Source organism: Phyllostomus discolor, chromosome 13, assembly GCF_004126475.2.
Source record: "Phyllostomus discolor isolate MPI-MPIP mPhyDis1 chromosome 13, mPhyDis1.pri.v3, whole genome shotgun sequence".
Classification (NCBI taxonomy): Eukaryota; Metazoa; Chordata; class Mammalia; order Chiroptera; family Phyllostomidae; genus Phyllostomus; species Phyllostomus discolor.
This window is the reverse complement of record NC_040915.2, coordinates 39,244,691-39,270,124: the sequence shown is the minus strand read 5'-3', so window position 1 is coordinate 39,270,124 and position 25,434 is coordinate 39,244,691. Positions and strand designations below refer to the sequence as shown.

The following is a 25,434-nucleotide window of genomic DNA, read 5'->3' as shown; positions in this document are numbered from 1 at the left end:
GGGCAGGCGCCCCACGGAGGGCCACGAGGAGACAGGCCCACACCCGAGTCCGCCGGCCGCCAGAGCGAGAGCTTCGGGCGGACGCAGGCTTCTGCCTGGGAGCTGAGACCCCAGACGCGGGGCTAATGCCACTGACACCCGCAGGCGCCTGCGGGCTGGTCGTCACTGCTGAGGACAGTGCGGTGTCGTCGCTCTGAACAGGGCCGATGCTGGCTGTGGTCGGCGGGCCACACAGGTCCTCCGCTGTCCGCGGCGCTTCGGGCAGCCACCGCGCCTGCCCCCGAGGCCGTCTCCTGAGCAGCTTCGCTCTGTCCCCCTCTGTCCGCGCCCTGGGACAGCCAGGGGAGGGGGAGGGCAGGGAGGGCGACCACCCATCCTAAGTGGAAATGTGGTCCCCGCGGTGGCCACACGGTTCCCTTTCCCGTGGGAACGCCCACGTTTCCAGGCCAGCAGCTCTGGCAGCGGCGCGTCCCGGGTGCTGCGTGCGGGGTGAGTGTGCGGAGGGCGTGGGACCACCCCGAGGGGGGGGGACTGCTCCTCCTCCCTCCGCTCCACTCGTTTCTCAACCGAGGACCCTCTCACGATGCCCCCCGGGAAGGGGACACCCCCTTTGCACGATCTCCACGGGTGGCCTGCTTGTGAGGCGCACACTTACGAACAGCTGCACGGGCCTTCCACGTGGCGTGGCCGTCCCGTAATGAATCCACTGCTTTCCTCCACTCCAAGCGCGAAACCACGGCCGCGCCCGGAGGGGCTGCCCCTGAGAGCGGCACCGTGGGACTGCGGTTGGAGTCGACGTGAATCGGTTGTGCATTTACCTTGAAATGGGGTTTTTTAATTTCCTGACTTAATGAAAAGTGACAAGAAACATAATTAAGGCAGAGAACAGAATCTGAGAACACATTATCTTGAAATATTCCACGACGTTAACTTTATTTATTAAAAGGAGGCATCTCACACCTACATGGCATCATAAACCGAGAGCTTGTGGTGGCTCTAAACCACGCGCCACGTGGAGACGTTAACTCTGCACCCGGGGAAACCGAGGACGGAACCGTCCGAGACGGAGAAGGGGCCTCGCTCTGTCTGCGCTCCCCCAGTGGCCCCTCGTGCCCACCAGAGTTCAGGACAGTGGGCAGCCTCCCCAGGGCACCCGTTCACCCCTCCTGGTGGCTTCCAGGGGGCCCAGGGCAGAGTCCCAAGGAAGCGGTCGCGCCCTGTTGCCTGCCGGTCACCTAGGCCACCCGAGAAGCCCCCAGAGAGGAAGCCGGGCATTTCCCTGGTCGGGGCTCGCTCCGTGTGACGAGGCCCCGGGGCACAGCGGGCGCCTGCTCGCCTGCCAGGGCTGCGGTGCCGGCCACAGCCACGCGGGCGGAGCAGCCCGGGCCCTGGTTCACTCGGGCGGAGGACGGTCCCTGCCCCTGCAGCCCGGGCTCTGCCCCTGGGAGCTTGTCCTTGGTCCCCTGCATGCATGCAGCTTCCGCAGGGCAGGCTGGCTGGCTCTGGGCGCAGCTCCCGGGTCACCAGGGTGTCACGAGCACCAGGAGGGGCACCCAGGAGTGACGGCCACGCCTCTGACCCCAGCCCAGCCCTCCCATTCTCTCAGAGTCTCAGCTGTGCTCTCGGCCCCATTCGCTCTCGGGGTTCCAGGAGAGAGCCCCCCCTCAGCCCCTCCTCCGCATCCACTGCACGCACACGCGTCTGTCTCAGGGGCCAGGCGACTCTTCCCGAGTCCACGGTTTAATGCCCTGAGTCTCCTCGACCTCCAAACAAACGGGGCTCGTGCACTTGTTCCTGAACCGGGTAAACCGCCCCTTCGACACGGGAGACTCCGCTCAGAGGGTGATGCCCACCTCCTGGCCGGGGGGAGCTGTGTAGGGGCAGCACTCACTGTGACTGCTACTAGTCGTCCCAGCGGATGGGGCACAGCCCACGTGGCACTCCGTGTGCCCGGCACCCTGGGGTCTGTGCACACCCGCCGGGTGCCTCTTCCCAGCAACTCTCCAGGCCCGAGCGTCCCCTCCTTTCCAGGCGGGAGGAGCAGGACCAGGGGACGCTCCGCCCACGCGGCACAGACCTGGGAGCTGGCTCCTCCCGTCTCCCGCCCTGGCGGCGGTCCCGAGCCCAAGTGGCGGGGCCCTGCGAGCAGCGGGGACCTGCACCCCACCCCGTCTTCCTGGAAGTCAGCCCCTGCAGACTCAGGCGTCCGCACAGAGCCCGACGAGCCTGTGCAGGCGCAGGGCCGCCCGTAAGGGGCGCCGCCGGGACTGGGCGTGGCTCCCGCCCTGGCTCTGGAAGCCGCTCTGGGTCCTTGGCTCCATGTGAGACGGGAAAAGCAACGCCTGAAACGTCTGTGGCGAGGCAGCCTTTCGGTCCTCCTGTGAGGGGACCCCCCCACCCCCCGGTGTGTGCGATTGGTCACGCCCAGCTGTCCGCTCCCCTCCGCTCCGCAGGGGTCCCGCTGCCCGCGCTGCAGTGGTACAAGGACGCGGCGCGCATCGGCCCGTTGCAGCACCCCCGCTACCAAGTGCTCCCGGGCGGGGGCCTGCGCGTCCAGAAGCTGCGTCCCGACGACTCGGGGGTCTTCCAGTGCTTCGCCAGCAACGCAGGAGGCGAGGTCCAGACCTCCACCTACCTGGACGTCACCAGTGAGTACCGACCCGCAGGGGGGCCCGAGTTCCCTGACCTTTGCCCCGGGACACGCTCAGGAAGGGGTCCTATCTGTCCAGCCCCCTGAGGTCACGGACAGGGCACAGTGGCCCAAGGTGACCACCTAGGAGAGCCGCACCACAGCACGCCTCAGCCACCTGTCAGCTCTGCAGACACCCCTGGGCGCGGGTGCCCGGGGGTCCCGGCGGGGCCGCTCTGCTCTTGGCGGGTGTCGGGGGCCCAGCTCCCGAGCCGCCTCCGCGCCCAGAAGTAGGAAAACCCCGTTCTTCTGGACGTCCCCTGCTCAGCTCATCCCTGACCTTTCCCTTCCCCTCGTTTTTCCGTTTTTTAAATATTCGCTCTCCGCTGTGGTTTTATTGAAGGACGATAGTTCTTTCGTGAGTTTCTCTGACGACCCCATGAACGTGCGTACTCGGGCACTCGGAGAGGCCGAAGAGCGGCGGAGGGTTTCATCGTGCCCGCGCGCGCGCGCGGTTCTCTCCTCCACCTCCCGCAGCTGCCGTGCCGTCCTCTGACGAGGCGGAGCCCCGCGAGTGGACCTTCGCCACTCACGTTCGCCCTCCCGGGGGAAGGGCTCGTCTCCTAGCCGAGCGCGTCCACGGCGCTTGTCCGTGGGGCTCTGCGGGAGACGGTCGGACGGAATGTTTGTAGATCCGTGCGTGCGCTGCGGGGAACGGGCGCACTCTTGAGCCCCGCGCAGAGGTCAAGTCCACCATCCAGTTAGTGAGGAGCACGGGAGACCGGTGCCGCCTCAAACAGCAGACAGGAGACTGGGTGCTCACGCCGGAACCCCGGTGGCGGTCGGTTGGAACTACTTAAAGCGGACCTTGCAGTGGGGACCAGGGCGCCAAGGGGCAGGGCCCGGCCAGCCCTCTGGGACAGGCAGGCAGTTTCGGCGTTGGGGGGCGTGGCCTCTGCCCCCGCGCCGCCTCTCTGCAGAGCGAGTGGGCGTGGCCGAGCTCCGGGGTGGCTCTTTCGGCAGAAGCGGGCAGTGGCCGGGTTTGGCCCTGGGGGGCGGGTCGTGGAGGCCGACGCCGCCCCCAGGGAGAGACCTGGGGGGCTTCCCTTCGCTCCTCAGCCTCCGTGTTGTCGTCACGGTGGAACCGGCCAGGTTCACGGGGTTCTTTGAGGATCGGGTTGCAAATTCAGAAGAAAGTGCTGCTTAAACTGGTTACCATGACAACTGGAAAGCGAACAGATAAATGATTATGATTTCTAAATGCAGGGTTTAGCAGCATGGACGTTTTTCACAGTAAAACACGTTTAATGGAATGAAAATATGCTGTAGAACAGTCAATATTTACCGCTCATGCAGCAAACACGCACTGAGCACGAGCCAGGCCCGGCGGGGCCCTCGGGCCTGGGGGCAGAGCCGGGAGGAGAAGGCAGGGCCGCGGGGGCAGCCGCTGAAGGACGGGGGGCGGGTGCGGCGCAGGCGCTGGACCAGGGGCGGGTGCAGCGCAGGCGCTGGACCAGGCCAGCTCCTGGCGGCAGGGAGGTCCCTCTGAGGGGACGCTGTGGCCCAGGGTCCGAAGTAGAGAGGGGCCTGTGGTGACAGACAGTGCTGGGGACGTGCGTGTCGTGGGTGGGGGGAAGGAGTTCTGCACGCCTCTTAGAGGGACGCAGGAGGCAGGTGCGTGCTCGGGGAAAAGGCCCACAGGTGAGGACCAGCCTGCCTAGGAGCAGGGGTGTCTGTAGGAGAGGGGGAGGGGGAGGCAGGACCCCAGGGGCTGTGAGTGGGGGTCAGGGTGTCGCTCAGCGCTTTCAGGGGCACCCACAGCAAGGGGCAGGGTGGGCTGCGAGGGGGACAGCAGAGGCCTGGGGCCGTCCAGGTGGTGGCACCAGAGGAGGGAGAAGGGCTGGGCCCGGCCGTGCGTAGCGGCGGAATCAGTGGGACCTGCTGGGCTCGCGGGCAGCCCCGCCAGGGAGGGGCGGGCGGCAGCTGCGCCCTGGCTACCTCGACTCCTGCCCTTCCCCTCCCGGGCCGTCGGCCCAGGCCTCGGGCAGGGTCCTCAGGCGGGACCCGGAGACGCAGATGACTGCTGCCCGGGGACCCGGGTGTCACCGCTGTCGCAGCAGCGCCGTCGGGCAAGCCCGCGCTGGGACCAGCCTGAGCCCCCCACCATCTCTCCTGGCCTTTCTCGGGGCTCGGGGCTGGAGGCTGGTGGGGTCTCCGTGGGCGAGACCCCTGGGGCCCGGCCCGGCCCCCGTCCCGGGAGCCCCTTACTGGACACCCAGGACACCCAGTCACTGCAGCTCTCAGAACTGGCCCTGGGAAGTGTGGTCGTGTCACCTTTGGATAACACCCAACACCCAAAACTCGGCTTTCTAGCTTTGGGGGTTTATTTTAAGGAATGAAAGCAGGGGGTTGGGTTCCTTCAGACGGACGTCTTCCTTGGGCGTTCACAGAAGCAGGTCCCTGGCCCCTGCCTCGCCCGCGGGGTCTGCTGCGTCAGGAGGCTGCACCTCTCTGCGGCCCCGGGGAGGAGTCGGGGGGTGGTCGGCGCCCCAGGGGGGCTCGTGGCCGTCCCCGAGGTCGCCCCTGAGACGCGTTCTATGACAGTCCACCTGGACCGTGCCCCCCGCTGGTGGCGGCATCTCTGAGGGCGGCGCACTGACCGTGTCCCTCTCCCGCTCCCCTGCCTAGATGTCGCGCCGGCGTTCGCTCAGCCTCCGGTGGACACCACCGTCACCGACGGGACGGCTGCCACCCTGCGGTGCGGGGTGTCCGGGGCCCCGAAACCCGCCATCACGTGGAGGAGAGGTAGGTGGCTCTCTCTCGGTGAGGACTGGAGGGCCAGGGTCGCTCCTGGGTCCCAGACGCCAGAGGCACCGGGAAGAGTGAGGCGGGCAGGACACTCGTCACCGTCACGGTGCTCCCAGTCTGGTCTTCGTTTAAACACTGTCCGGCAAAACTGAACCGAAGGTCACTGCCCTCTGTCCAACCCCGTCACCAGCCGCGGTGGGGCCCAGTGGTCCTCAGCGCTGGGGGGGTGGGGGTCGTGCTGCCGGGAGAGACTGCCACCGCGGCCTTCTCCCTCGGGATGTTGCAGATTAGGAATCGGAGCCTTTTTTCAATAAAGAGGCCCGCTGCTAACCCAGGATCGCCAGCCACATCCCCCCGCCGGACACACGGGGGGCGCCTCGCCCACTGTGTTTCCTTCCTGTGGAGAGAGGCACCCACCCCGAGTTCTCGGTGGCGCCCACCGCCCCGTCGCTCCAGGCGCACACGCGAGGCTGATGCGGCGCCCTGAACAAATCCGTGCCGACCTGCGTTGGTCCGAGTTAGCTGGTCCCGCTGGACGGACTGTGCCTGGGTGGGACGCCGAAACGGGGGTCTTTTTCACGTCCCGGTGTCAAACCACCGACGTGTGACCCGTGCACCCAGACCGCAGCGGCCAGACCCGGGAAAGCGCAGATGATGGAGGGGAAGGGCGGGGCCGTCCATTCGCTGCGCGTCTGTTTTGCCCGGCGGAGGACGCAGCCCCAGCCTGCAGGGAAATGTCCCACGTGCAGGCGTGACACACACTCAGGGTCGGCCCCCAGAGACAGTGGTCGCGGCCACCGGCCCCGGTCTGTCCCCCCGAGTCTCCCGATGCCGGGCACCACAGTGTTCTGGGTCCGAGATTGTGCAGACCGCTGCAGGCCGCGGCCCTGGCCTGTCTGTGCATGACGTCCCCCCTTCCCATGCCGGCCTCTCCTGGGGTCGTTTTCTCGGCCGGGGCTCTAGGCACGACCTTCTTCCAAGTGTCGCAGGTCCGACTCCCCCGTCTTCTCTGCTGCTCCCCAGGAAACCACACGCTGGCCAGCGGCTCCGTGCGGATCCCCCGGTTCACGCTGCTGGAGTCCGGGGGTCTGCGGATCGCCCCCGTCTCCGTCCAGGACGCTGGCAACTACACCTGCTACGCCGCCAACGCGGAGGGCGCCCTGAGCGCGTCGGCCACGCTCACCGTGTGGAGTAAGGACCCCGGGGCCCTGCCGTCACCACGGCCGCGTCGTCACCACCTCCTCCATGCTCAGGGACGCCACCATGCCCACAGGCCCCCCGATTCAGTCAGGGGACAGTGGTTCTCTTTACCACTGATAGACAGGTGTCCGTTGAGGAATTAATCTCTCAGTTTCCAAAGAAGGATTAGAAAGCGTCTCCCGAGGTTTGAAAGGGGCGTTCCGGGAGAGATCGGAGATCGACCTTCTCCAGTCTGTAGAGTGCACGTTGTCCCCAAGTAGCCCGGGTAACAAAACTGACAGGCTGACTCATGCTCTCACCATTATGTCAGAACACCGAGTCGAGAATTAAAATCCTGGAGAAGGTGTATTTCCTCCCTATACCGCTGCTGTAACCAACCAGAACCCTTCGCCTACGGAATATTAATGTCTCCCCGGTACGAGGAGTGAACCGGGAGAGGGGTGTTGTTTTACAGCTTCTGGTTCTTCTCACTGTACCGTAGCCTGGGTTCCTGAAGTGCAGGGTGGTCCAGGACGGAAGGGGCGGCCTGCCCAGCCCTCTGCCCCGCCCCCTGTGCCTCCGCTCGCCCCCTATGCTCCCCCCCCCCCGCCCACTGCACCCCCCTGCCCACTGCACCGTGTCTCTCTCACTGACGAGCAGTCCTTGCTCGGGAGAGCCGAGAGGGCCCACTGCCCAATCTTTGGAAGCCGTCTCTCCAAAAGGGAAGATTTTCGCTGCCTGAGGGAGGGACACGTCACAACGCGGCCCCTACAGAAGCTAGCGGGGGCCGTGCTGCGCGTCCGTGCCGGTTTCCCTGCGCCCGCTGCTGTCCCTCTGACGCGCGACCTTCCTGAGGCCTTAGGTGTTCCGGGGCCGCCCGGGTCCGAGGAGAGCGCGCAGCCCCCCAGGGTGTCCAGGGCCGGGAAGGAGGTTTTGTCCCACCCGGTGGGTGGCGCCGTCAGCCACTTCCGGTTCACCCTCGCCCCTGAAGTTAACCGTGTGTCCAAAAGCTGGTGGCAAACTGATGTCTGGGTTTCGATAAGTCACTCACCAGGCACTTGTGTGGCTCCGCCACGTTCAAGGTCAGAATGACAGTGGAGTGCCAGGAGCCACGCCGGCCTGCAGGGCGTCCTCAGCTCCCCCTCCACACACAGGAAACGGGGTGTCCTCGGCTCCCCCCTCCACACACAGGAAACGGGGTGTCCTCGGCTCCCCCCTCCACACACAGGAAACAGGGTGTCCTCAGCCCCACCTCCACACACAAGAAACGGGGTGTCCTCGGCTCCCCCCTCCACACACAGGAAACGGGGTGTCCTCAGCTCCCCCCTCCACACACAGGAAATGGAAGCTCAGTGCTGCCTTCCAGGGGCCTGCTAGCCAGGACTCAGGCTGGGCCCCGAGCTCCGTCTGGGGACCCCCCCCCCCCCCCCCCCCCCGCTGCAGGCTCCGTTCACGGCACCACAGCAGTGTCCACCTCGAGGGGCGCAGTGCGGGCAGGCAGGCCACAGGGCTGCTGCCAGGGCCGTGCCCGGCAGGGCAGCGGCTGGTCTGGGCACATGTGCAGGCCCGCCCGGGGCACCAGGCCCGCTGCTGCCCCCTAGTTGGGTGGCGTCCTCGAACCCTGCATTTCTGAGCATCACTCCTTCCTGAAAAGCCGGGGGGTGTCCCACCGAAGCCCAGACAGGGCTGCTGTGAGGACTGCGTGAAACCGGCCGGCAGGTGCCAGGCGCACAGCAGACCTCCAGGGCGCCGACCACCCTGGGGGAGGGCCGGATGGTTCCCCAGGAGCGCGGACGTGATGAACGGGTGCAGACCGCCTTCCTCTCATGCCGCCTCCCCGGGGCCCAGAGCTCCCGGGACAGCCCGAGCGGGCGGGAGGCCTCTTTCCACCCCGGACGGACCCAAGCGCTGGGGCTCGCACGTGTGTCTCCAAGAAGGGGGGGGGGGGGGCGTTTGAGGTCAGGTGGCCCGCTCACTGCCCCCCGGGGAGGAAGCCCTTGGCGTGGCATCCCGTCTGACCTGCGGCGTGTGTGTCTTTCAGACCGGACCTCCATCGTCCACCCTCCGGAGGACCGCGTGGTGATCAAGGGGACCACGGCCACGCTGCGCTGCGGGGCCGCTCACGACCCCCGCGTCTCCCTCCGGTCAGCTCCCCGGGTTACTGAGTGTGGGGCTCGTCCGTGCTCCGGGTGCCGCCGCAGACCCCAGCGCCGCGAGCCCCTCGGGGTCTTCCGCCGAGGTTACCGCCCCGTGTGTGCCACGCCCCCCCGGGTCAGAGGCTGGCCCTCGGGGGAAGGAAAGCCCGCAGGGGTCAGCGTGGGCCAGCCGCCCCGAGAGGGCTGCTCGCTGCTCCGGGGGAGGCTCTGTGGGGAGGAAGGAGTGGGGAGGCCGGCTCCATGCTCCCTTCTGCTCTGTGTCACCTTCCGCGTCTGTCTCTGTGTCATGAGCGAGACACCTGGTTGCGTTTTTTCTTTTCTTCTCTCGTACCTACCACTCGCACGACGGAACTCGCCCTTCCGGAGCGGGAAGTGGTTTCTGGCGCAGCCGCAGGCCGTCGGCCACCTGCTTTTTGGCGGCCGGGGAGGGTCCGCGCGGGGGCCTCACTCGGGACCCCCTGTAACGCGAGGCTCTTTGCGTGGCCGCAGCTACGTCTGGAAGAAGGACGACGTGGTCATCAGCCCGTCCAGCAGCTCCAGGGTCGTGCTGGAGAGGGACGGCTCCCTGCTCATCAGCCAGACGTGGTCGGGGGACATCGGGGACTACACCTGCACCGCCGTCTCCGAAGGGGGCAGTGACGCCCGGTCGGCCCGCCTGGAGGTGATGTGAGTCCGCGCCGTGTCCCCGAGCTGCCCCCCGCTGCCCGCGTCCTCGGGGCCACACGCTCCTCTCCCGGGCCCGGCACGTCCCACGTGGGACGCCCAGGCCGGCCCTCAGCGGGCAGCCGCATGTCCCTGCCTGAGGCCTTGCCGGCAGCCACACGCAGGAGGCCCCCGCCTCGGCTTCCCAGGTGGCTCGGTGACCGGCCCGCACGGCTCTCCCCACCCTGGTGCCCCAGACACTCCACGCCGCCAGGGGCCCTGCTCACCACACTGCACATGAGCAGTGGGGGGCCCCGAGTTCCCACCCGATGCCCCGAGAACCTCCCGTAGGCAACAACAGCGGGATCGCCGCCGGGGCGAGCAGGGTTGGACCGCGCACCCGCCGCAGGTAGTGCCAGCTGCCTCTCTGCGGGCGGACACACGCATTTCCCGGGAAGTCGTGAGGAACCCCAAGAATGTAGTCAGTGGCCCACAGCCTCGACGGGGGGCCTCCCTGGGGTCCCCGGGCCCAGGGTGGGGAGCAGCCATCTCCGTCTCGCGTCTCAGTTCCCTCCGTTCTTGGGCAGGAGCAGAAACTCCTGCTGACAAATCTTATTTGTTTGCTGTTTAAAAGTGCCATCCCCCAGGTGTCCCCGGCACAAACGTGCACAGTGAAACCTGCAAAGACGCAGACAGGGCAGGCTTGGGGGGCAGCAGGGTGGGCTCCGGGGGCTGCAGGGTGGGCTCCGGGGGCAGCGCGTCCCCGCCAACACGCACTTGCCGGACCGTCAGCACAGGCGGTTCTGAGAGGTTTGCGTTACCGGGCTCTGCTCGCCCTGATCCAGGAAGGGTCTGTAGTCAGAATCCGCTCCCTAAAAATGGGGCCCGAACACTCTGAGCACAAGGCTGCTCCTCGCTTGTCTGTGAAACCCCAGCCCCGGCCAAGGGGACGAGGGGACGAGGGGCTGAGGGGACGAGGGGCGAGAGGCAGGCTGGCTGAGCGCTGAGCACGCAGCCCTGCGCTCTCAGCCCAGACACGCCCGTGGAGGAGGGGGGTGAGCTGCAGCTCTGATGGCCTGCAGCACAGGGGCCAGGGTGCCCTGGGGAGCGGGCCTGGCCTGCACCTCCGGAACCCAGCACGGCCCCTCTGGCCCCCCAGACGGGCTGTCTCCAGGACGCCCACCCCCCTTGTTCTCTGTGGAGGTCACTCCCTTATTGGGGGTGAAGGTCACCCCAGTCGGCTGCAAAGCAGCAGGAGCCCGCAGCCCCAGAGGGCCAGCTGGGGGTCCTGGCGCTGCGGCCGCAGACTGTGCGCACACAGCCCCCCGGCCCTGTGAGTGCGCGTGGAAGTACAGAGGTTGCCCACCCCCGCCTTTGCCGTCGGACCCGCCGACCAGGCTCTCTCTGTCCTCCTGTGCCCCCGCAGGGCACCCCGGGGGTCTGCCGCCTCCGTGGCCGGACGCATGTCTTCTGCCCCAGCCACCTGAAGGACCCACCCACCTGTTCCTCAGGATCCGCTAACGGGGCACCAGGTGCCTCCCCGGTGCTTCCCCCGGGCCGTGCCAGGAGGGAGCTCCCTCCCTGCTGGACCAGAGACCCCTGGGGGCTCTGCAGGCGCTCAGCAAACGCACGTCGGAGGGTGAGCACGGGGACGCGTGGGTGTGTGCACGTCCCTGGCAGCGCCTCCTGACTTCGCTCCTGCCCTCCGTCCCCTTCCAGGCTCGCGCCCTGGGCCTTCCCCCAGGAACGATCCCTGTGTCTCTCTTCTCCCCCCGCCTGCAGCTCCTGCTGGGGACGTTTTTTAAATATTTTGGCAGTACTGGAGTCCCGGCTGGTGACTGCACATAATCCACCGTGCTGATCACATTTTTAAGGCCACCTCTGAGAACCCGCACACCATCCATCACAGGCACCAAGTAAACACGGGTGTTTCCTAAGGACCCCGTCAGCAGAAGCTAAATTTCACGCTTCCAACTCAGTGCGCTCTCACCGCTCCTCACCGTTTTTATGTTGTGCCGATTTACATGCCTTCCCTGCTAGTTGCTGATTTGATTTCCTCTAAGTAAAATACATTTTTCAGCGAACGTCGCTGTGCCTCTAAAATAATAGGCTTCCCGTAACGGTGAAACACCTCATCGCCAAATATAGAGATATTTGCAGATCCGAGGCTCCAACCCACTCAGGGCCGCCTGGTCACGGCACTGACTTGGAAGGCCGTTGCTCCCGGTGAACTGCCGTCGGTGTGGTGCCCACGCCCCTCTCCCCAACCGGGACGGATGGCGTCAGCGGCAGGTTCTGGCGTGGCGCGTCCCGAGGCCCGAGCCGGCCCTAACTCCGCAGCACCGGCGGTGACAGCGGCAATGACAGCCGCCGTAACTCCTGATTGCAGGGTGTCATGTGCCGCGCAGAGAACTTTCAAACAGCTCGGTGGCATTTCCGTGATTTACTCGGATGACAACAAGAAATGAAAAGAGAAAAACCTCTCTCTCATCGCCGAAGCGACTGAGAGGCACTTACCAGCCAACAGTGTCCTTCAGACCAGCCCGAGAGCCACCTCCCCACTCCAGTCAAAAGCTGCTTCGTTAAACACCGAGAGCGGGAGCGCCCGAAGTGGCTGTCAGAGCGGCCGACCAGGCCGAGGGCCTGCTCCCTCGTTGGCTCCCGCCCTCGCGGCCGCTCTCGCCCTCCTCTCCCGGCGAGCCGGGTCGCGGTCCCCTCACCCCCAGCGCCGGGGCGCCGGTGGTGCCACCAGGAGGTGCCGCCAACGCCCCTCACAGACACGTGACCGTGGGCAGGCTCCCTCATGTCTCAGCCGTGGTTTCCACATCTGTAAGCGGGGCACTTGGGTGGTCCCGCACCCTGAAGCGCTGCGGGGAGGCCTGCGCGAGCCAGCGTTTTGGCAGCGCTGGCCGGGAAGCTGGCGTGGACGGACACGCGGCCGGTCACAGCTCTGATCGTTCCCCTCCTGCTCTCCCCCCAGCACTCTTCTCCCCCCCCCCCCGGGGCCAGGAAGCCTCTCTCTCCCCCATCCCACCCCGTTCCCTGCCGGACTCCGTGGCTCTGCCACGCGGCAGGGTGCGCTTGCAGGTCTGGGGCCGCGGAGGAGGGCTAGTTCAGCGGGGTCTGCCTGCACCCCCGCCCCACGGCGGGGGAGAGGCGTCTGCAGCCCCACGGGGCCCTGCGACGTGTACCCTCAGCGAACAACACCCAGGTCAAGGTGACACGCTGGTCACCGGCCATGTGTGCCACATCTCCCCGGAGCTGGCCGGCGCTTCGCTGGAAGGCGCCGCGGGGGTGTCTCCATTCCCCCAAGGGGTGGGGCCGAGCACGCTGAGGGGCGGGGCTCCGGACGCTTCACAGCGCCACCGTCTCCGCTGCCACCCGGAGACCGGCTGCGCTGCCTCTGCCCTCCGGAGATCCGAGACCCGCGACTCACTGCCCGGAGCCGGGCGTGGAGGAAACCCAGTCTGCCGCCCCCGCGAGGGCGCTCGCGCTGCCGCTGCAGGGACGGAGCCGCGGTGGGGAGCGAGCAGTTCGCACCGTCTCCCGAGGATCGTCAGGCCCCGCCGTCGCCGTCCTCGGAGGACGAAGAAGTCGAGGAAGCCGGGCGGCATGAGTTCCCGTCCGTGCGTCTGTAAGGGGCCAGCGCGTGTAGAGAGAAGCGCTCCTCCGAGCCGCCCCTGCCCCGGCAGCGCCCTGCGGCGCCACCCTGCCGGGCGCTGTCTCCGGAGCCCGTCCCAAAGCCGCCTCTCCCAGGCCGCGCTGCGCGCCTCCTTCCCGCCAGCCGCTTCCTCGTGGCCGCCGCCATCGGATGCGGCCGTGGTGCGCGGGGGGGCCCCCACCCCCGCCCACCCCCACCCACGTCTCCTTAAATTACACGGTGACTCAGCACCGGGCTCCGTGGGCACTGTTCCCTCTGCTCTCTGTCATCCGTCACCCTGTCTGCCCGTCGCTGTCTGAGTCGCTCCGCTGATCATTTATCTCCTTTCAAAGTTGGCGGTGTGACGCCCAGATGCAATCTCTTTCCATTAGATAAGATTCTCCGAAATGGACTCGGAATATATTAGAGCCGCATGTATCGGTTATTGATGGGTCGGTCAAGTATTTCACAAAGCCTAATTTTCCAGATAACCAGAACTCATCACTTAGAGAAACGGTTTGTTTCCAGTGTCTGTTAAAAAGCCCCCTGCAGCGAGGAACAGGTGAGACGGAGCACGAGGTGTCACCTCAGGGCTTTCGGAGGGTGCAGAGGGGGCGCTCGGGGGAGGTCCGAGTTCCCTCCGACGCTGAGTCCGGGCGAGCGTGTGCGACGGTCACCTCAGCCTCGGGCCGCCCTCCTGGAAGGACTCGTCCGGCAGCAGGGCCCGCGTCACCGCCACTGTGTCCCCGGCCGTCCTGGGCCGAGCCCCCGCCCTGCACGGCTCTGTCCCCAGGCAGCACCCGCTGCCTTCTCATGGCCCGGCCTTCTGTCCCCGGTCTTCTTTGAAAGCCTTTGCTTTCGTCCCCCATCTCCGACTCGTGGTGACCGTCCCTTCTGCCCAGAGTGGCTGCCTGTGGCCGGCCCACCGCCTTCTCGCTGGTGGCTTTTGGCTGCTCCAGGAGGGGCCTCAGGAGCCACACGCACAGACTCACGCCCTGAGTGAGAATCGGCTGGCCCCAGGGGTGGGCGAGGGACCGTACGTGCGTGGGCATGCTCCCGGCTGGACGAGCAAGGCCCTGGACGGGCACCCGGCTGGTGGTGGCCGCCATGTGCGAGCAGCCCCACCCCGAGAAGACGGCGTCTGCGTGCCTGTCAGATGCATCACCGCCACGCGCCCTCATTTGGGGCTGGGGGAAGCGTGACAGCTGCTGAGCGTGAGAACCTCGGTTTTTCCCGAGATGGGGAAGGGACACCGTTAGAGTTTGGGACTGGCTCCGGCAAACCCCCAGCCTCGAGGCCACGAGGAAGGTGTGCTCGGAAGGGTGCTTCCCTTCGTGGGCCGCCTCCCGTCAGGTTCCTCCGGCTCAGGGACAAGAGCGGCCCCCACGTCCTCGCTGGGACCCTGACGTGCATGCCGGCCGCGCCGCCTGGCTCCTGCCACCGCCGACCAGCTGCCCCCTCCCTCCCGGCTGCCACTCTGTGGCCAGGCCTCACCCTGGTCTTCGTGACAACGCCTCTTCTACCCTGGAGCTCATTCCACAATGAAGAGGAGATAAGCCAGCGTTCCATGCTTTCCGCTTTATCCTTCCTCGTACGAATCCGGAGCCGCAGCCCACGTGAGAACTGTTCGTCTGTAAACCGCGTGCGCGGTCAGAGAGAGATGTTCCTCAGGCAGCCCCGGCACGGAACAGCCTCATCGGTTTCAGAGGGCAACGAGGGCATTTACACGTCGAGGATAATTACGGCTTCTGTGCTGGCCCCTGCGGGTCAGCGGCCGCCGTGGCGTAGGGAGACCGGAGCTCGTTAGTGGGCGAGCCGGGTCGCAGTGGGCGCCCCCGTTCCCCAGCGGGGGTGCCCGGGAGCGTTCACCCGCGAGAAGCCGCCACTCGCGGCCGCGAGACAGGGTCCTGCTCCCAGGCTCGGGACAAGTGGGGGCTAGAAATGGGCCGCCGGCTGCCCAGGAGCGAAGGTGACAGGTCCCCTGGAGGGGACAGCAGCCTCTCGGGTTGGAAGCCCCGTCCCCAGGCCCCCCCCGCCCCGTGTTAGCAACCCCAGAACCCACCTCCTTCACGCATGGCCTCGCCGAGGGGTCCATCACTCCCCCGTGGGATGCATCAGCGTCCCGGCCACATCTTCCTGTCAGTGTCTCTCCGGACCCTCCAGCGTCCAGCGGGAGGCGTCACCAGGATGACCTCTCGCTGTCACTGACCCGGCACTCACGTGCCGTCGAAGAACACACATGCACATCATAGCTGGAGACTCCAGACGCCTGGCGTTGGAGACTCAAGGGCAGTCTCAGCCCCCCCGCCCCCAGCCCTCCCCTGGCCGTCTGGCTGCCGCGGGCCCGCGCACTGCTTCTGGGTGCAGGACAAACCAGTTAAACACTATCTGGGGCAAACACCGGGGCTCCCGCCCGATTTCCCTGATGGCGCTGCTGGCATTTCAGCTCCTGCCGGGGACGGGGCAAACCCTGTCCGGAGGACAGGACTACCTGGGGGGGGCGGAGGTAGTGTTTGGGGGGGCACATCTCACGTTCCCCGTTTCCCCCACGCTGCCCACCAGGGCGGGGCGGCGCGGGCACTGGCTGACCGTCCACGCTGACGCGAGCTCCCCTCTGCTCTTCTCGCCCCTGCGCGGCCCAGTGAGCTGCCGCACGCCCCGCAGAACCTGCTGGCCAGCCTGAACGCCTCCCGCAGCCACGCGGTGCGGCTGTCCTGGGTCCGGCCCTTTGACGGGAACAGCCCGGTGCTGCACTACATCGTGGAGCTGTCGGAGAACAGTGAGTAGCCGGGCGGGGGGGGCGGGGCGGGCACCGGGTCCCCTCTGAGCCTCCATGTCCTAAGCCTTGCCTTCCGGCCCAGCCCCAAGGAGCTGGTGAGGCCCGTGGTGCTTTGGGGGGCTGCGGGTGAGAACCTCAGCTCTGGCTTTAGGGGTGAGAGCAGGCAGGTGGGAGCCAGTGGGGGCAAGAGGCGGGGCTGAGGGCCTCCCATGAGGGCCCGGATCGGGGGTGGGGCCCACAGGGGGGCCGTGCCTGCAGGTGGCCCTGAGCAGGGGGCTGGGTTCGGCACTGCCCCAGGGCGAGCTCCTAATGCCTCTGCTTGGAGCTGATTTGAACGTGGAGCACAGCAGGAGTGTGTCCGTGTCTGTCCGTGTCTGCGCGTGTCCACGGTGCAGCACGCTGCCCAGTGCTCCGGGGCCCTTCCTCTGGCACCACCTGGCAGCAGCCACATCACCCTTCTCAGCTTTCCTCCAGCCCCACTGGCCACTGTCCTGTCCTCTTCCGTGGCAGCCACCCAGCAGGCCCCTCAGAGTCTACCCGGTCACTCCCCTCTGCCCCCTGGTACCTTCTCCCAGGAGCTCTCACACACCTCTGTGCCCTCGGGCCATCTGCTCCCCAAGACAAAGCCGTGTTTTGCATGTGTCTGTCCCCACACCTCCAGCCTCATCTCCTGAGCCCTGACCCCTCCGTCGGGCTGGCTCGGGCACCTCTCCACCAGGCAACTTCTGACTGTGTCTGGGCCTGGTTTTCACCCCGACTCTGCTCCCACCTCGGCATGCAGCCTGTCACCCGGCCGCGGCGGGTCTGCACTACCACTCACGCCGGAAGCCCAGGGGGCGTCTCAGTGCCGTCCCTTGCCTGGCGTGCACACAGGGCTGGACGGTCACCCCCGGCGGTTGCCTCACGCCTCCCAGAGCCCACGCCCTTGGGTGCACCACTGAGTGTAACTGTCCCCTCCCTGGTCGTCTCGCCCATTACCCCACACCCACCCCGGACGCCTCCCGCTGCTTAGTGGGGCCAAGCCAGGCCAGCGGTGCACTTCTCCCTGCGGTATTGCCGTCTCAGGACACCCGAGGGTGGGGCTCCGCCAGTGTCCCGCCCCCAGAGGCCGGCCTGCCTGCCAGCCAGAGCCCCGAGTGTGTCCTCGGTGCTGCTCCGCACCTGTGAGAGCCCCCGTGGGGCACACGCCTCTCCCCGCCCCTGGCAGAGGCTCCGCTGAGACTGCTGGCCTGGCCCAGGTGCACAGCTGTCTGCTGGGTGGGGGCTGCAGGGAGCCACTCTGGTGTGAGCTGGCCGCCTCAGAGCTGATGGCAGACCCCTCCCCCCGAGTCCCGGGTGCTAAACCCTCACCCTCGGCACCGGCCCAGGACGAGGCCCCTGATATCCAGGCCCTCACTGCCCTTCCCCGTGGTCACCGGTGAGGGCTGACCGGTCCCTTTCCTCAGCAGGAGGGGGGGTTGGGTGGAAACCAGGCTGTGTGCGGACACCCGGGCCAGCGTTAGCGCAGCGGCTCAGGTCAGGGGAGGGTGGGCGTTGTCATGGGAACGCCCTTTCTGAGAAGGCAAGCCTTTCCCAAGGGCGCCGTGGGCACCTGCCGGCTGAGATGGGGACCATGCCCACCCGTCCTGGAGTCCCCAGTCCCCAGCACTCAGCACACACCGGGCAAGGGCTGGAATGTGGACCTCTCCAGCTCTGAGTCGGAGTCACCGGTTGTGGGGACTGCAGCTCTGGTCGCAGGCCCCTCCCAGCAGGGCGTGCTCGGTGCCCCGGCTCCCACGGACAGAGCGCTGTCTCACAGCCCCACGCCACTGCCTGTGCAACGAGCGGTGTGATCGGGTGGCCCTGCCCGTCGGACGAAGTGCCTGAGGTGGGGGGGGGTCTGCCCCCTCCATCTGCCTGTCCGTCCGCACGGCGCTGAGTCCCACCTGGGCGTCCGCTCTGCACCAGACGAGATGGCCGGTCTCGGCTCATTGCCGGCACAGAGGTGGTCACACGCCAGCACGTCCAGCCGGGTCACGGGTGCTCACCGAGGTTCGGACCAAACGCTGTGGGAGCAAGTGATGGAAGGACCCAAGGCAGACACGCCCGTGCAGACCAGTCCGTGGGAGCCTTCGAGGGGCCGTGACTCGGACTGAAGCACGGCCAGGGCGCGAGGCTGCAGGCATGCTCAGCTCTACCGTGACAACGCCCCGGGAGGGCGGGCCGGGACACTGCTGGGGGCAGCCCAAAGACAGATTCTCCATCCAAAGACAGGAGTCTCCCAGAACTGCCCCCGAAGCGCCCAAGCAGAATCCGCTTTCCCTCCTGGAGGTCCCTGAGCCGTGTGCACACTTCCCTTTGAGTGCTGAGCGCGCTGTGTAACAGGGACTGGGGCCTGCACGTGTCCCCCCGCAAGACCGCGCGCCCCAAGGCCGGGCAGGGCCCTGGGGTCAGCACTCCGCCCCGTGGCAGCCAGCAGAGTGCCCGGCACGCGCTGGACGGCCCCGCAGGCGTCCGGTCCCTTCGTGTCCCTGCGGAAGTGACTGAGGGCATCACGAGCGTCCCCTGCAGGGCCCCCGGTGCAGCGGGATCCAGACTCGGCTGCGCACCCAGTACTAGTGTCACTGCACCAAGAACCGAGGCAGGGCGAGGGGCCCTCTCTTGGTGCCCCCGATTTCATCTGCTCCGAGCCAGCCTGCATCTCCGCCGGGGCAGGCTCTGCCGCTGTGGGCTGGTCGGCTGCGTGCCTGTCTTCCTGCCGCGGCGTCTAGAAAGGCCAGCGCTGTCTTCCGGGCCAGCGACCTGATTTTTATTTTTATTAGGACCCAGAGCCCTAAGGAAGCCGCTGAGCACGCTCGCTAGCTGATCACAGTCGGAAAGAGCCGCTCGGCAGCAAGGCCGACTCGGAGACGGCAGTTGCACTCGGCCCGCGCTCAGGCGGGGCACGTGGCTGGTTCTGGAGCGCTCCGTCCAGCCGCCCCTTCGTCCAGCTCCTGGGGCTGCTGTTGAGGCCAGCTCCCCCCGGAGGGCTGCCTAGGCCCTGTGCTCCTGAGAACCATGGCTCCTGCAGGGGCCAGAGGGAGGGGCTTTAGCAGCGGAGGCGGGTGCTTCCTGCCCCCGCCCCCCCCTCAGACCGGCCATCGCAAGGGCCCTGTCAGAGCTTTGAGGCAGCGGGGCCGGAGCTGGAGCTGGAATGCAGACCCTTTGTTCCCTTGGCTCGAACCCCGCCTCTCTTCTTTCTGAACTCTTTGTCCTCTTCTGCCGCCCTCTCCCACTGGTCTGAGGACCTCATCTCCAGTGCTGCCCCTGAACTGTTGGCCCCCGGGGTCGTTCACGCTCAGGACCCTGGTCTCCCCACCGGCCTCGTCTCTGGTCACCTCCTGGGCGCCAGGCCCGCCTCCCACGCCCCGCCAGCAGGAGCTCTTGGTGCACGTCCGACCCAGCGAACATCCTCACTGTCCACAGTCTTCGGGGCCTCCCCGGAGACGGCGGCGCAGCGCAGCTGGGCAGCGAGCCTCGGCTCCCGCATAGCTGCCCAGGAGTGCGCCTGTGCTTCCCACGTGGCCGGCAGCCGCGTCGCTAGCCAGCCCGCTCGCCAGACTGCTGGCCCGGGTCCCTCCCCACGTGGGAGGTCCCCCTGCTTGCCAGTAGATTCTAGGCTCCCGAGCGCCGTCCGCAGCGCCATCGCCCAGCTGACCGCGCTGCCTCTGCAGGGTCACCCCCAGCCCCGCCTCGCCGCGCCTGCCCCCCCGCACTTCTTTAGCGGGGCGTTACCCCAGTTCCAGGACCCCCCCAGTGTCCTGTGCCGCCGCCCGGTCCTGCCCGGTCCTGCGTCTGCGCAAGCTCTCCCCTCCCCCACCCTCCGTCTTCGGTCCGCTCCGGGGTAGCCTGTCCTCCTCTGGGGGGCGCCGTCTCACTGTCCCTCCGGGGCACTCGCTGGGCAAACTAGGCCCCCCGGGGGGGGGGGCAGGGGGGGCGCCGAACCCCAGCAGGACACCGCCGCAGAGGAACACGTCAGAGGGAAGCGGTGATTTCTCCTGCGCCCAGTTCGTGAACACGTTCTCCCGTGTTTTCATCCGGGAGGTTCACGTGTGAGCCCTCCGCTCAGGGCCGTAGCCGTTCCGCGCCGCGTGTCTGCGGCTCCCGGAGCTGCTGGGCGGCTTCCCCGGCAGGCCGGCCGCCCTCCCCCACCGCCGCCCTCCCCCACCGCCGCCGCCGCGATCTGTCAACCTCCTTCCCCCGCTTCTCCGCCGGGGCCTCGGGGCTTTTCTGCCACTTGTGACAAGTGTGTTTTCAACTTGCTTTCTGCGCTTAATTTTTTGTGTATTATTTCTTGGCAGACCAAAGTGCTTGATTTTTATGTACTTTATTGGCCTTTTCCTTTACACGTTCCTTTATTGCTTTCATGTTTGGATATTTCAACACAATAGAGCATAAAATACGTATTCTTACACGTTTTCTTCTTGCTGTTAACGCTTTACCTTTTAATACACTTAACTTTTCAAACCACCTGGACCGTACATGTGTTAAGTATTCTGACGTACGACTTCTTCTTGTTTCCAAAGGACCTCCACCTTCCCAACATGGTTCACTGAATGTTCCATTTGGTTACGAATGTTTCCTGTTTCTCATACCGAGAGGACCTGCTCACATAAAAGTCTGCTTGGAGTCTGCCTGGACCCACTGGTTCCTCCATCTGGCTTCCTGCCGGCGTTGGAGGATTTTAATAGTTTTAGTTCCAGCGTGCGTTGCAATAACTGATGAAGCCAGTCCCCTCGTCTTCTGGAATTTTGTTCTTGTCACCTGTTTATTCTCTCAGAAAAGAATTGGAATTATTTTGTCAAGTTTCAAAAATCGTCTCACTGACTTTTTAATCATGTCAAGCCTGTGGTAATTTTTATGAGAGCTGGCTTCTTGGTAATTCTGTCTTTTCATCCAGAAAGTAGAACGCTTCTCCATTTCTCCCGCTGTTTCTCTGCGTCGCTCAGCGACGTCTGCAGGTGTGTGCGCAGAGGTCCTGCACGTCTCCGGTAAAGGTGTCCTCGGGTGTTGTCTCGTCGCCACGGTGACCAGGGTGCGTTTCCCTGTCACCTGCGGACCGTGGTCGTGGGGCACAGGGAAGGGCGGCTGTCCAGGGGCTCGTGTTCCGTCCAGCCACGTCCCGTGTCCGTGCGTCGTCCCGACGGTGGCCCGGCTGTCCTCGTGTTTTCGAGGCGGGCCACGGTGCCTTCTCCCGATGATAACTTGTTTTCCTTTTGCTTGATGTCTCGCTGGGCTGCTCAGAATAGCTTTAAAACGACCAGTGCGGCCCTGGCTGGCGCAGCTCAGCGGATTGAGCGCGGGCTGTGAACCAAAGCATTGCAGGTTCGATTCCCAGCCAGGGCACATGCCTGGGTTGCAGGCCATGACCCCCAGCAACCGCACATGGATGTTTCTCTCTCTCTTTCTCCCTCCATTCCCTCTCTAAAAATAAATAAATAAAGTCCTTTTTAAAATTAAAAAAAAAATGACCAGTGCGGCAGCACCTCCTGCTGTTCGCTCCCTGATCTCAAGGGGACGTCTTCTGGGATGTTGTCGTGGGCGCCGTGTTGGCTGGCACCGCGGGTGGAGGTGCAGTTTGCACGTCAGGAAGCTCAGAGGTCCGGAGTGAGTTCCGACAAGTTCGGAGAACGTCCTCCGCATCTCAGGAGGCCCCCAGCAGGGCTCTCCAGCCGGGCCTCCTCCTCCTCCGGAGGCCAGCGCCCCTCCGCCCCTCCGCCTCCGCCTCCCGGGTCTGTGCCGCCTGCTCCTGAGCCTCATGCGCCTGAAGATGCTATTATCCGAGGCAGCACATTTTCATCTCGTAAGACACTCCTCGCATTACTGGTTCTTAGGATTTTTTTAAATGTGCGTAAGGAAACTTCTAATTTCTAGGCAAATTACTCCTAAGATAAGTGAACGTTCCCTTCGGCAGCGCCCCGCAGGTCAGCGGGAGAGTCCCCTCCGTGGCCGTCCCGCAGGCTCTCCGCTCGCTGGGACGCGCGCTCCCGAGGCCCCGCCCCCGCACAGGGGTCAGAGCTGACTCGGTGGGACACGGCCTCTGTCGGGCTCCAGGTTCCCCACCTCGAGCTTGAAATCGATGTGTCTCCCCTCCCTTGGGGACACTGTCTTCCGTAAGTCAAGTTAACGCCGCACTCCGTCTCTGTCAAACCAGAAGGGCACGCCTGCGTCTCCCGCGCCCTCGAGGCCTCCCTGACAGGCGGACACGCGCCCTGGGGCGTCCCCAAGACCGAGACGGGACAGTCCCTGTCCATCCGTGAGGAGGGTCTCCAAGCCCCATGACGGCTGTCCCTGCCACCGGCTCAGGGTCCTCTCAAAGTGCAGCCCGGCAGCTGCACACCCCCCACTCCTTCCCGGCCGGAGCCGCCCGAGGCCGCCGCCGCACAGCATGTCACACCTCCTCGCCCCGAGTGTGGGTCTGCGCTGGAAAGGAGGCACGCGTGGAGACGGCTGTAGCCAAAACAGCCGTGGAAGTGGAATTAGAGAAGAACGTTTGCATCGCGGCTCCTGCACTTAACTTCCTCTGCCACCTGGGCGACAGCGAAAGAATGTTCGTTCTCACTCATATTCTTTTTTTAAAAGCCCAAGGTCAAGCGTCAGCCACATCACATGTCCCGTCTACCGCAGGGACCGTCTGAGACGGTTACGCTCAGTGCGGGCAGTGCTTCGGCAGAACAGCCACCCCCCGAGCATCCTGGACCAGAGAAAGCGCCAGGTGCACCCCGAGGGTCCAAATGCTCCTGGGGACGCAGCTCAGTCCCAGGGACACTTCACCACGTCTCACCACCGTCCTGCTCTCCGCCGCCGGAACACTTTAAAGGAAGTCCTCGGTATTGTCGTTCACCGTTACGGGGTTCGGTAAACAGCTCGGAACACCGACCTGAAACCTAACACAATTAATGGCGACCCTTGGTACCTCCGGATGCTCTGTGGGTATTTAAATGTCCCCGGTGTCCTGACCGCTCCAGGGCCCCCGTCAGCTCTGGTCTCTGACTTCCCTGCTCCGTCCGTATCTGTCGTCTTCAGAAGGGGACCGCGTCTGCACTTCCACCCGCCCTGAGCGTGGGGGGACCCTGGCTCCTCCAACCGCACCAGCGACCCCCACGCCAGGGACGCTCTGTCCTCTTCTCCGGGAGGGAGGCCTCGGCTGCCAGAGTGGGAAGACAGGTTGGCGAACGTCGTCCGCGGCGAGCCGGGCCTGCACACGCTGCAGTTTTTAGGAGACGTTTCGGCAGGGCCGCCGCGTCCGCGGCCGATCACCTGCATCCCGGGCGAGCCGGAGCCAAGAACACTGAAATGCCCAGCTGGCGGTGAGGACTGCATTCCCAGAAAGCCATTTTCGGAAGCAGCTTCATCTGAAATAGTTGGAAAGGTTCGGCCCTCCCAGCACCAACTGGCATCCAGCCGCAGAGCAGCGCGACTTTCTGTGGAGCCCAGCTCACGGCGGACTCCACGGCGGGCGGCTCTGCGGGAGGCCGGCCGGGCCGAGTCCCCTCTCCCTGCGGGGCCGTCTGCGGCTGCGCCCCGGGGCCAGGGGTATGTTCCTGGGCCCCTGGGTGCGGACCGCAAGTCGTCCCAGTTCCAGAGGCCACGGCTCTGTGTGTGCCACCCAGCACGCACCTGGCCCACTCGGCCCGCCCTGGTGGGCACCACCTCGGAGCCGCCTTCTCCAGGGCGGGTGACAGGCCGTCTCTCACCGCCTCCAAGAACACAGTTTGCTTTCCTCGGGCACCTTTCCATGGCAACTCGAAAACGCCGTTCCGGCATCAGAGCCTCTCTGCGTGGGGGCTCGCAGTGGGGGCTCGCAGTGGGGGCTTGCAGTGGGGGCTCGCAGTGGGGGCTCGGGGTCCTTGCCAGGTCTCAGTCATCCCAGTTGACCTCCAGGGGTGCTTGGGCCGGCGCGGCACAGAAAAACCATGGGAGCATGGAGGAGCCGGCGGAACCTTCCAGAGCCTTGCAGGCGAGCCCCCCCCCCCCCCCACACCCCGCTGGCAGAGTGGCCCGGGCACACCTGCGGGCGGCCAGGGGCTCGTTACATCTCCGGCCAAAACTGCTCAGGAGCGCAGCGGCGGCGGACCGGGCCGCCACGCAGATGGGCTGCAGAACGGACGCCCCATCTGTCTCCATCGCCCTCATTTCCTCCTTTATTAAAATGTTAATGAATATGGTTTTTATTTATCGCCGGGCAACATCCTGCTCTGGGCAGTGAGTCTGCAGCCTGCTGACCGTGCGCGCTGGCAGGGAGCTCCTCTCGGTTCATCGCGCGCGCGGGGCGGGGCGGGGCGGAGGAGCGCGGGGGCCCGAGCACCCGGCCCTGTGCAGGCTGCACAGAAGTGCCCTCGCTCATCCACAGCCGCACGGGCTGACGGGAAGGCCGCCCACAGTGCCAGGCGCCCTGGTCACCAGCCACGGGACCCTGAGCCTCGGTTTCCACCTCTGTCAAATGGGGCCGGCGTGGCACACCTCGAGCTGCTGCTCTGGGCACGTGACAGGATTCGTGGGGATGCACGGCGCACCCCGTGTCTTTCGTCAGACGTGCGCTCACCTGGGTGTGCTTGTGTGTGTTGTTCACTTTTCAGACTCGCCGTGGAAGGTGCACCTGTCCAACGTGGGCCCCGAGATGACCGGCGTCACCGTGCGCGGCCTGACTCCCGCTCGCACCTACCAGTTCCGGGTGTGCGCCGTGAACCAAGTGGGCAAGGGCCAGTACAGCGCGGAGACCAGCAGGTGTGTGGGCGCGCCCCCCACCCGGCGGCGACGGGCCGCAGCGAGGCCTGGAAGCAGCCGGGGCCCAGAGGGAGGTGGGGACGTGGCCAGGAAACGAGCCTGCAGCCCGCAGCCGCTGCAGCTCGGACCTGCGCGGGGAAGACTGACGCAGGCAGACCGAGCAGCTGGGCCGGCCGGGCTCCGCACCCGCTCCCGGCAAAGCGCCGTAGACACTTGGTTTCTCCGAGCGCAGCCCTCTGCGTGAGCACAGGGTCACGCTTCCGGTGCTGAGTGCCCCGCTCCTCCCTGACCGCCGGCCAGACGGCGGCGGGCGCTGCGTCCCGGCAAGTGCACGCCCGGCAGGGCCGGAGCGGACGTACGGCTGCAGGGCTGCCATGGCGGTGTCGTGCCCCCAGCCGTCTGGCCGCTGCCCCGTCCCCGGGGTGCAGGGCAGTCCGGGTCAGCGTGCCCTCCCCGGCCAGCCTGAGCGCCCAGTGGGTGGGGTCGGACAATAGAAGGCTGAGGACGTTTGTCAAAATGTGTGTGGGGGGGGTGACATGGGAAGAGCCCCGGAGAACGGTCTGGAAGGCGCCCCAGGCCTGGGCCCGCAGGCCACTCGCCAGAGCTCCCAACACTTCTGAAGAGCCGAGGCCGGGGCTGCTCCGACAGCGTAGGGCCCCCTCCCCCGCCCCCCGCCGGGGCCTGCCTGCCGCTTGCCTAGCGGGTTCCCCATTGTGCTGATTTGCTGCCATTATTTCACGCCTGTCCCTTCGTTTGATTGGCCGTGTGGTTCTCTTCACCCACCACCGGATCCTAGTAGACGGCTGGGCTCAGGACCCGGCGCGAAGCACGCACCCGAGCGTCCTGCCTCCCTGGC

The 25,434-nt window shown here is 66.2% G+C and overlaps 1 protein-coding gene across 2 annotated transcripts in view; it reads left to right on the top strand.

The window, feature by feature from the left end:
• The window catches only part of LOC114509135 (protein sidekick-1), a 302,435-nt gene that overhangs the window by 184,420 nt on the left and 92,581 nt on the right, over nt 1-25,434 (top strand). For both annotated transcript variants that reach the window (XM_036014721.1, XM_028527266.2), the window contains 7 exons: nt 2,454-2,648; nt 5,318-5,434; nt 6,461-6,628; nt 8,658-8,760; nt 9,262-9,438; nt 15,697-15,833; nt 24,431-24,578. In XM_036014721.1, coding sequence (XP_035870614.1) covers nt 2,454-2,648; nt 5,318-5,434; nt 6,461-6,628; nt 8,658-8,760; nt 9,262-9,438; nt 15,697-15,833; nt 24,431-24,578 — 1,045 coding nt within the window. The remainder of the gene's footprint in view (nt 1-2,453; nt 2,649-5,317; nt 5,435-6,460; nt 6,629-8,657; nt 8,761-9,261; nt 9,439-15,696; nt 15,834-24,430; nt 24,579-25,434) is intronic.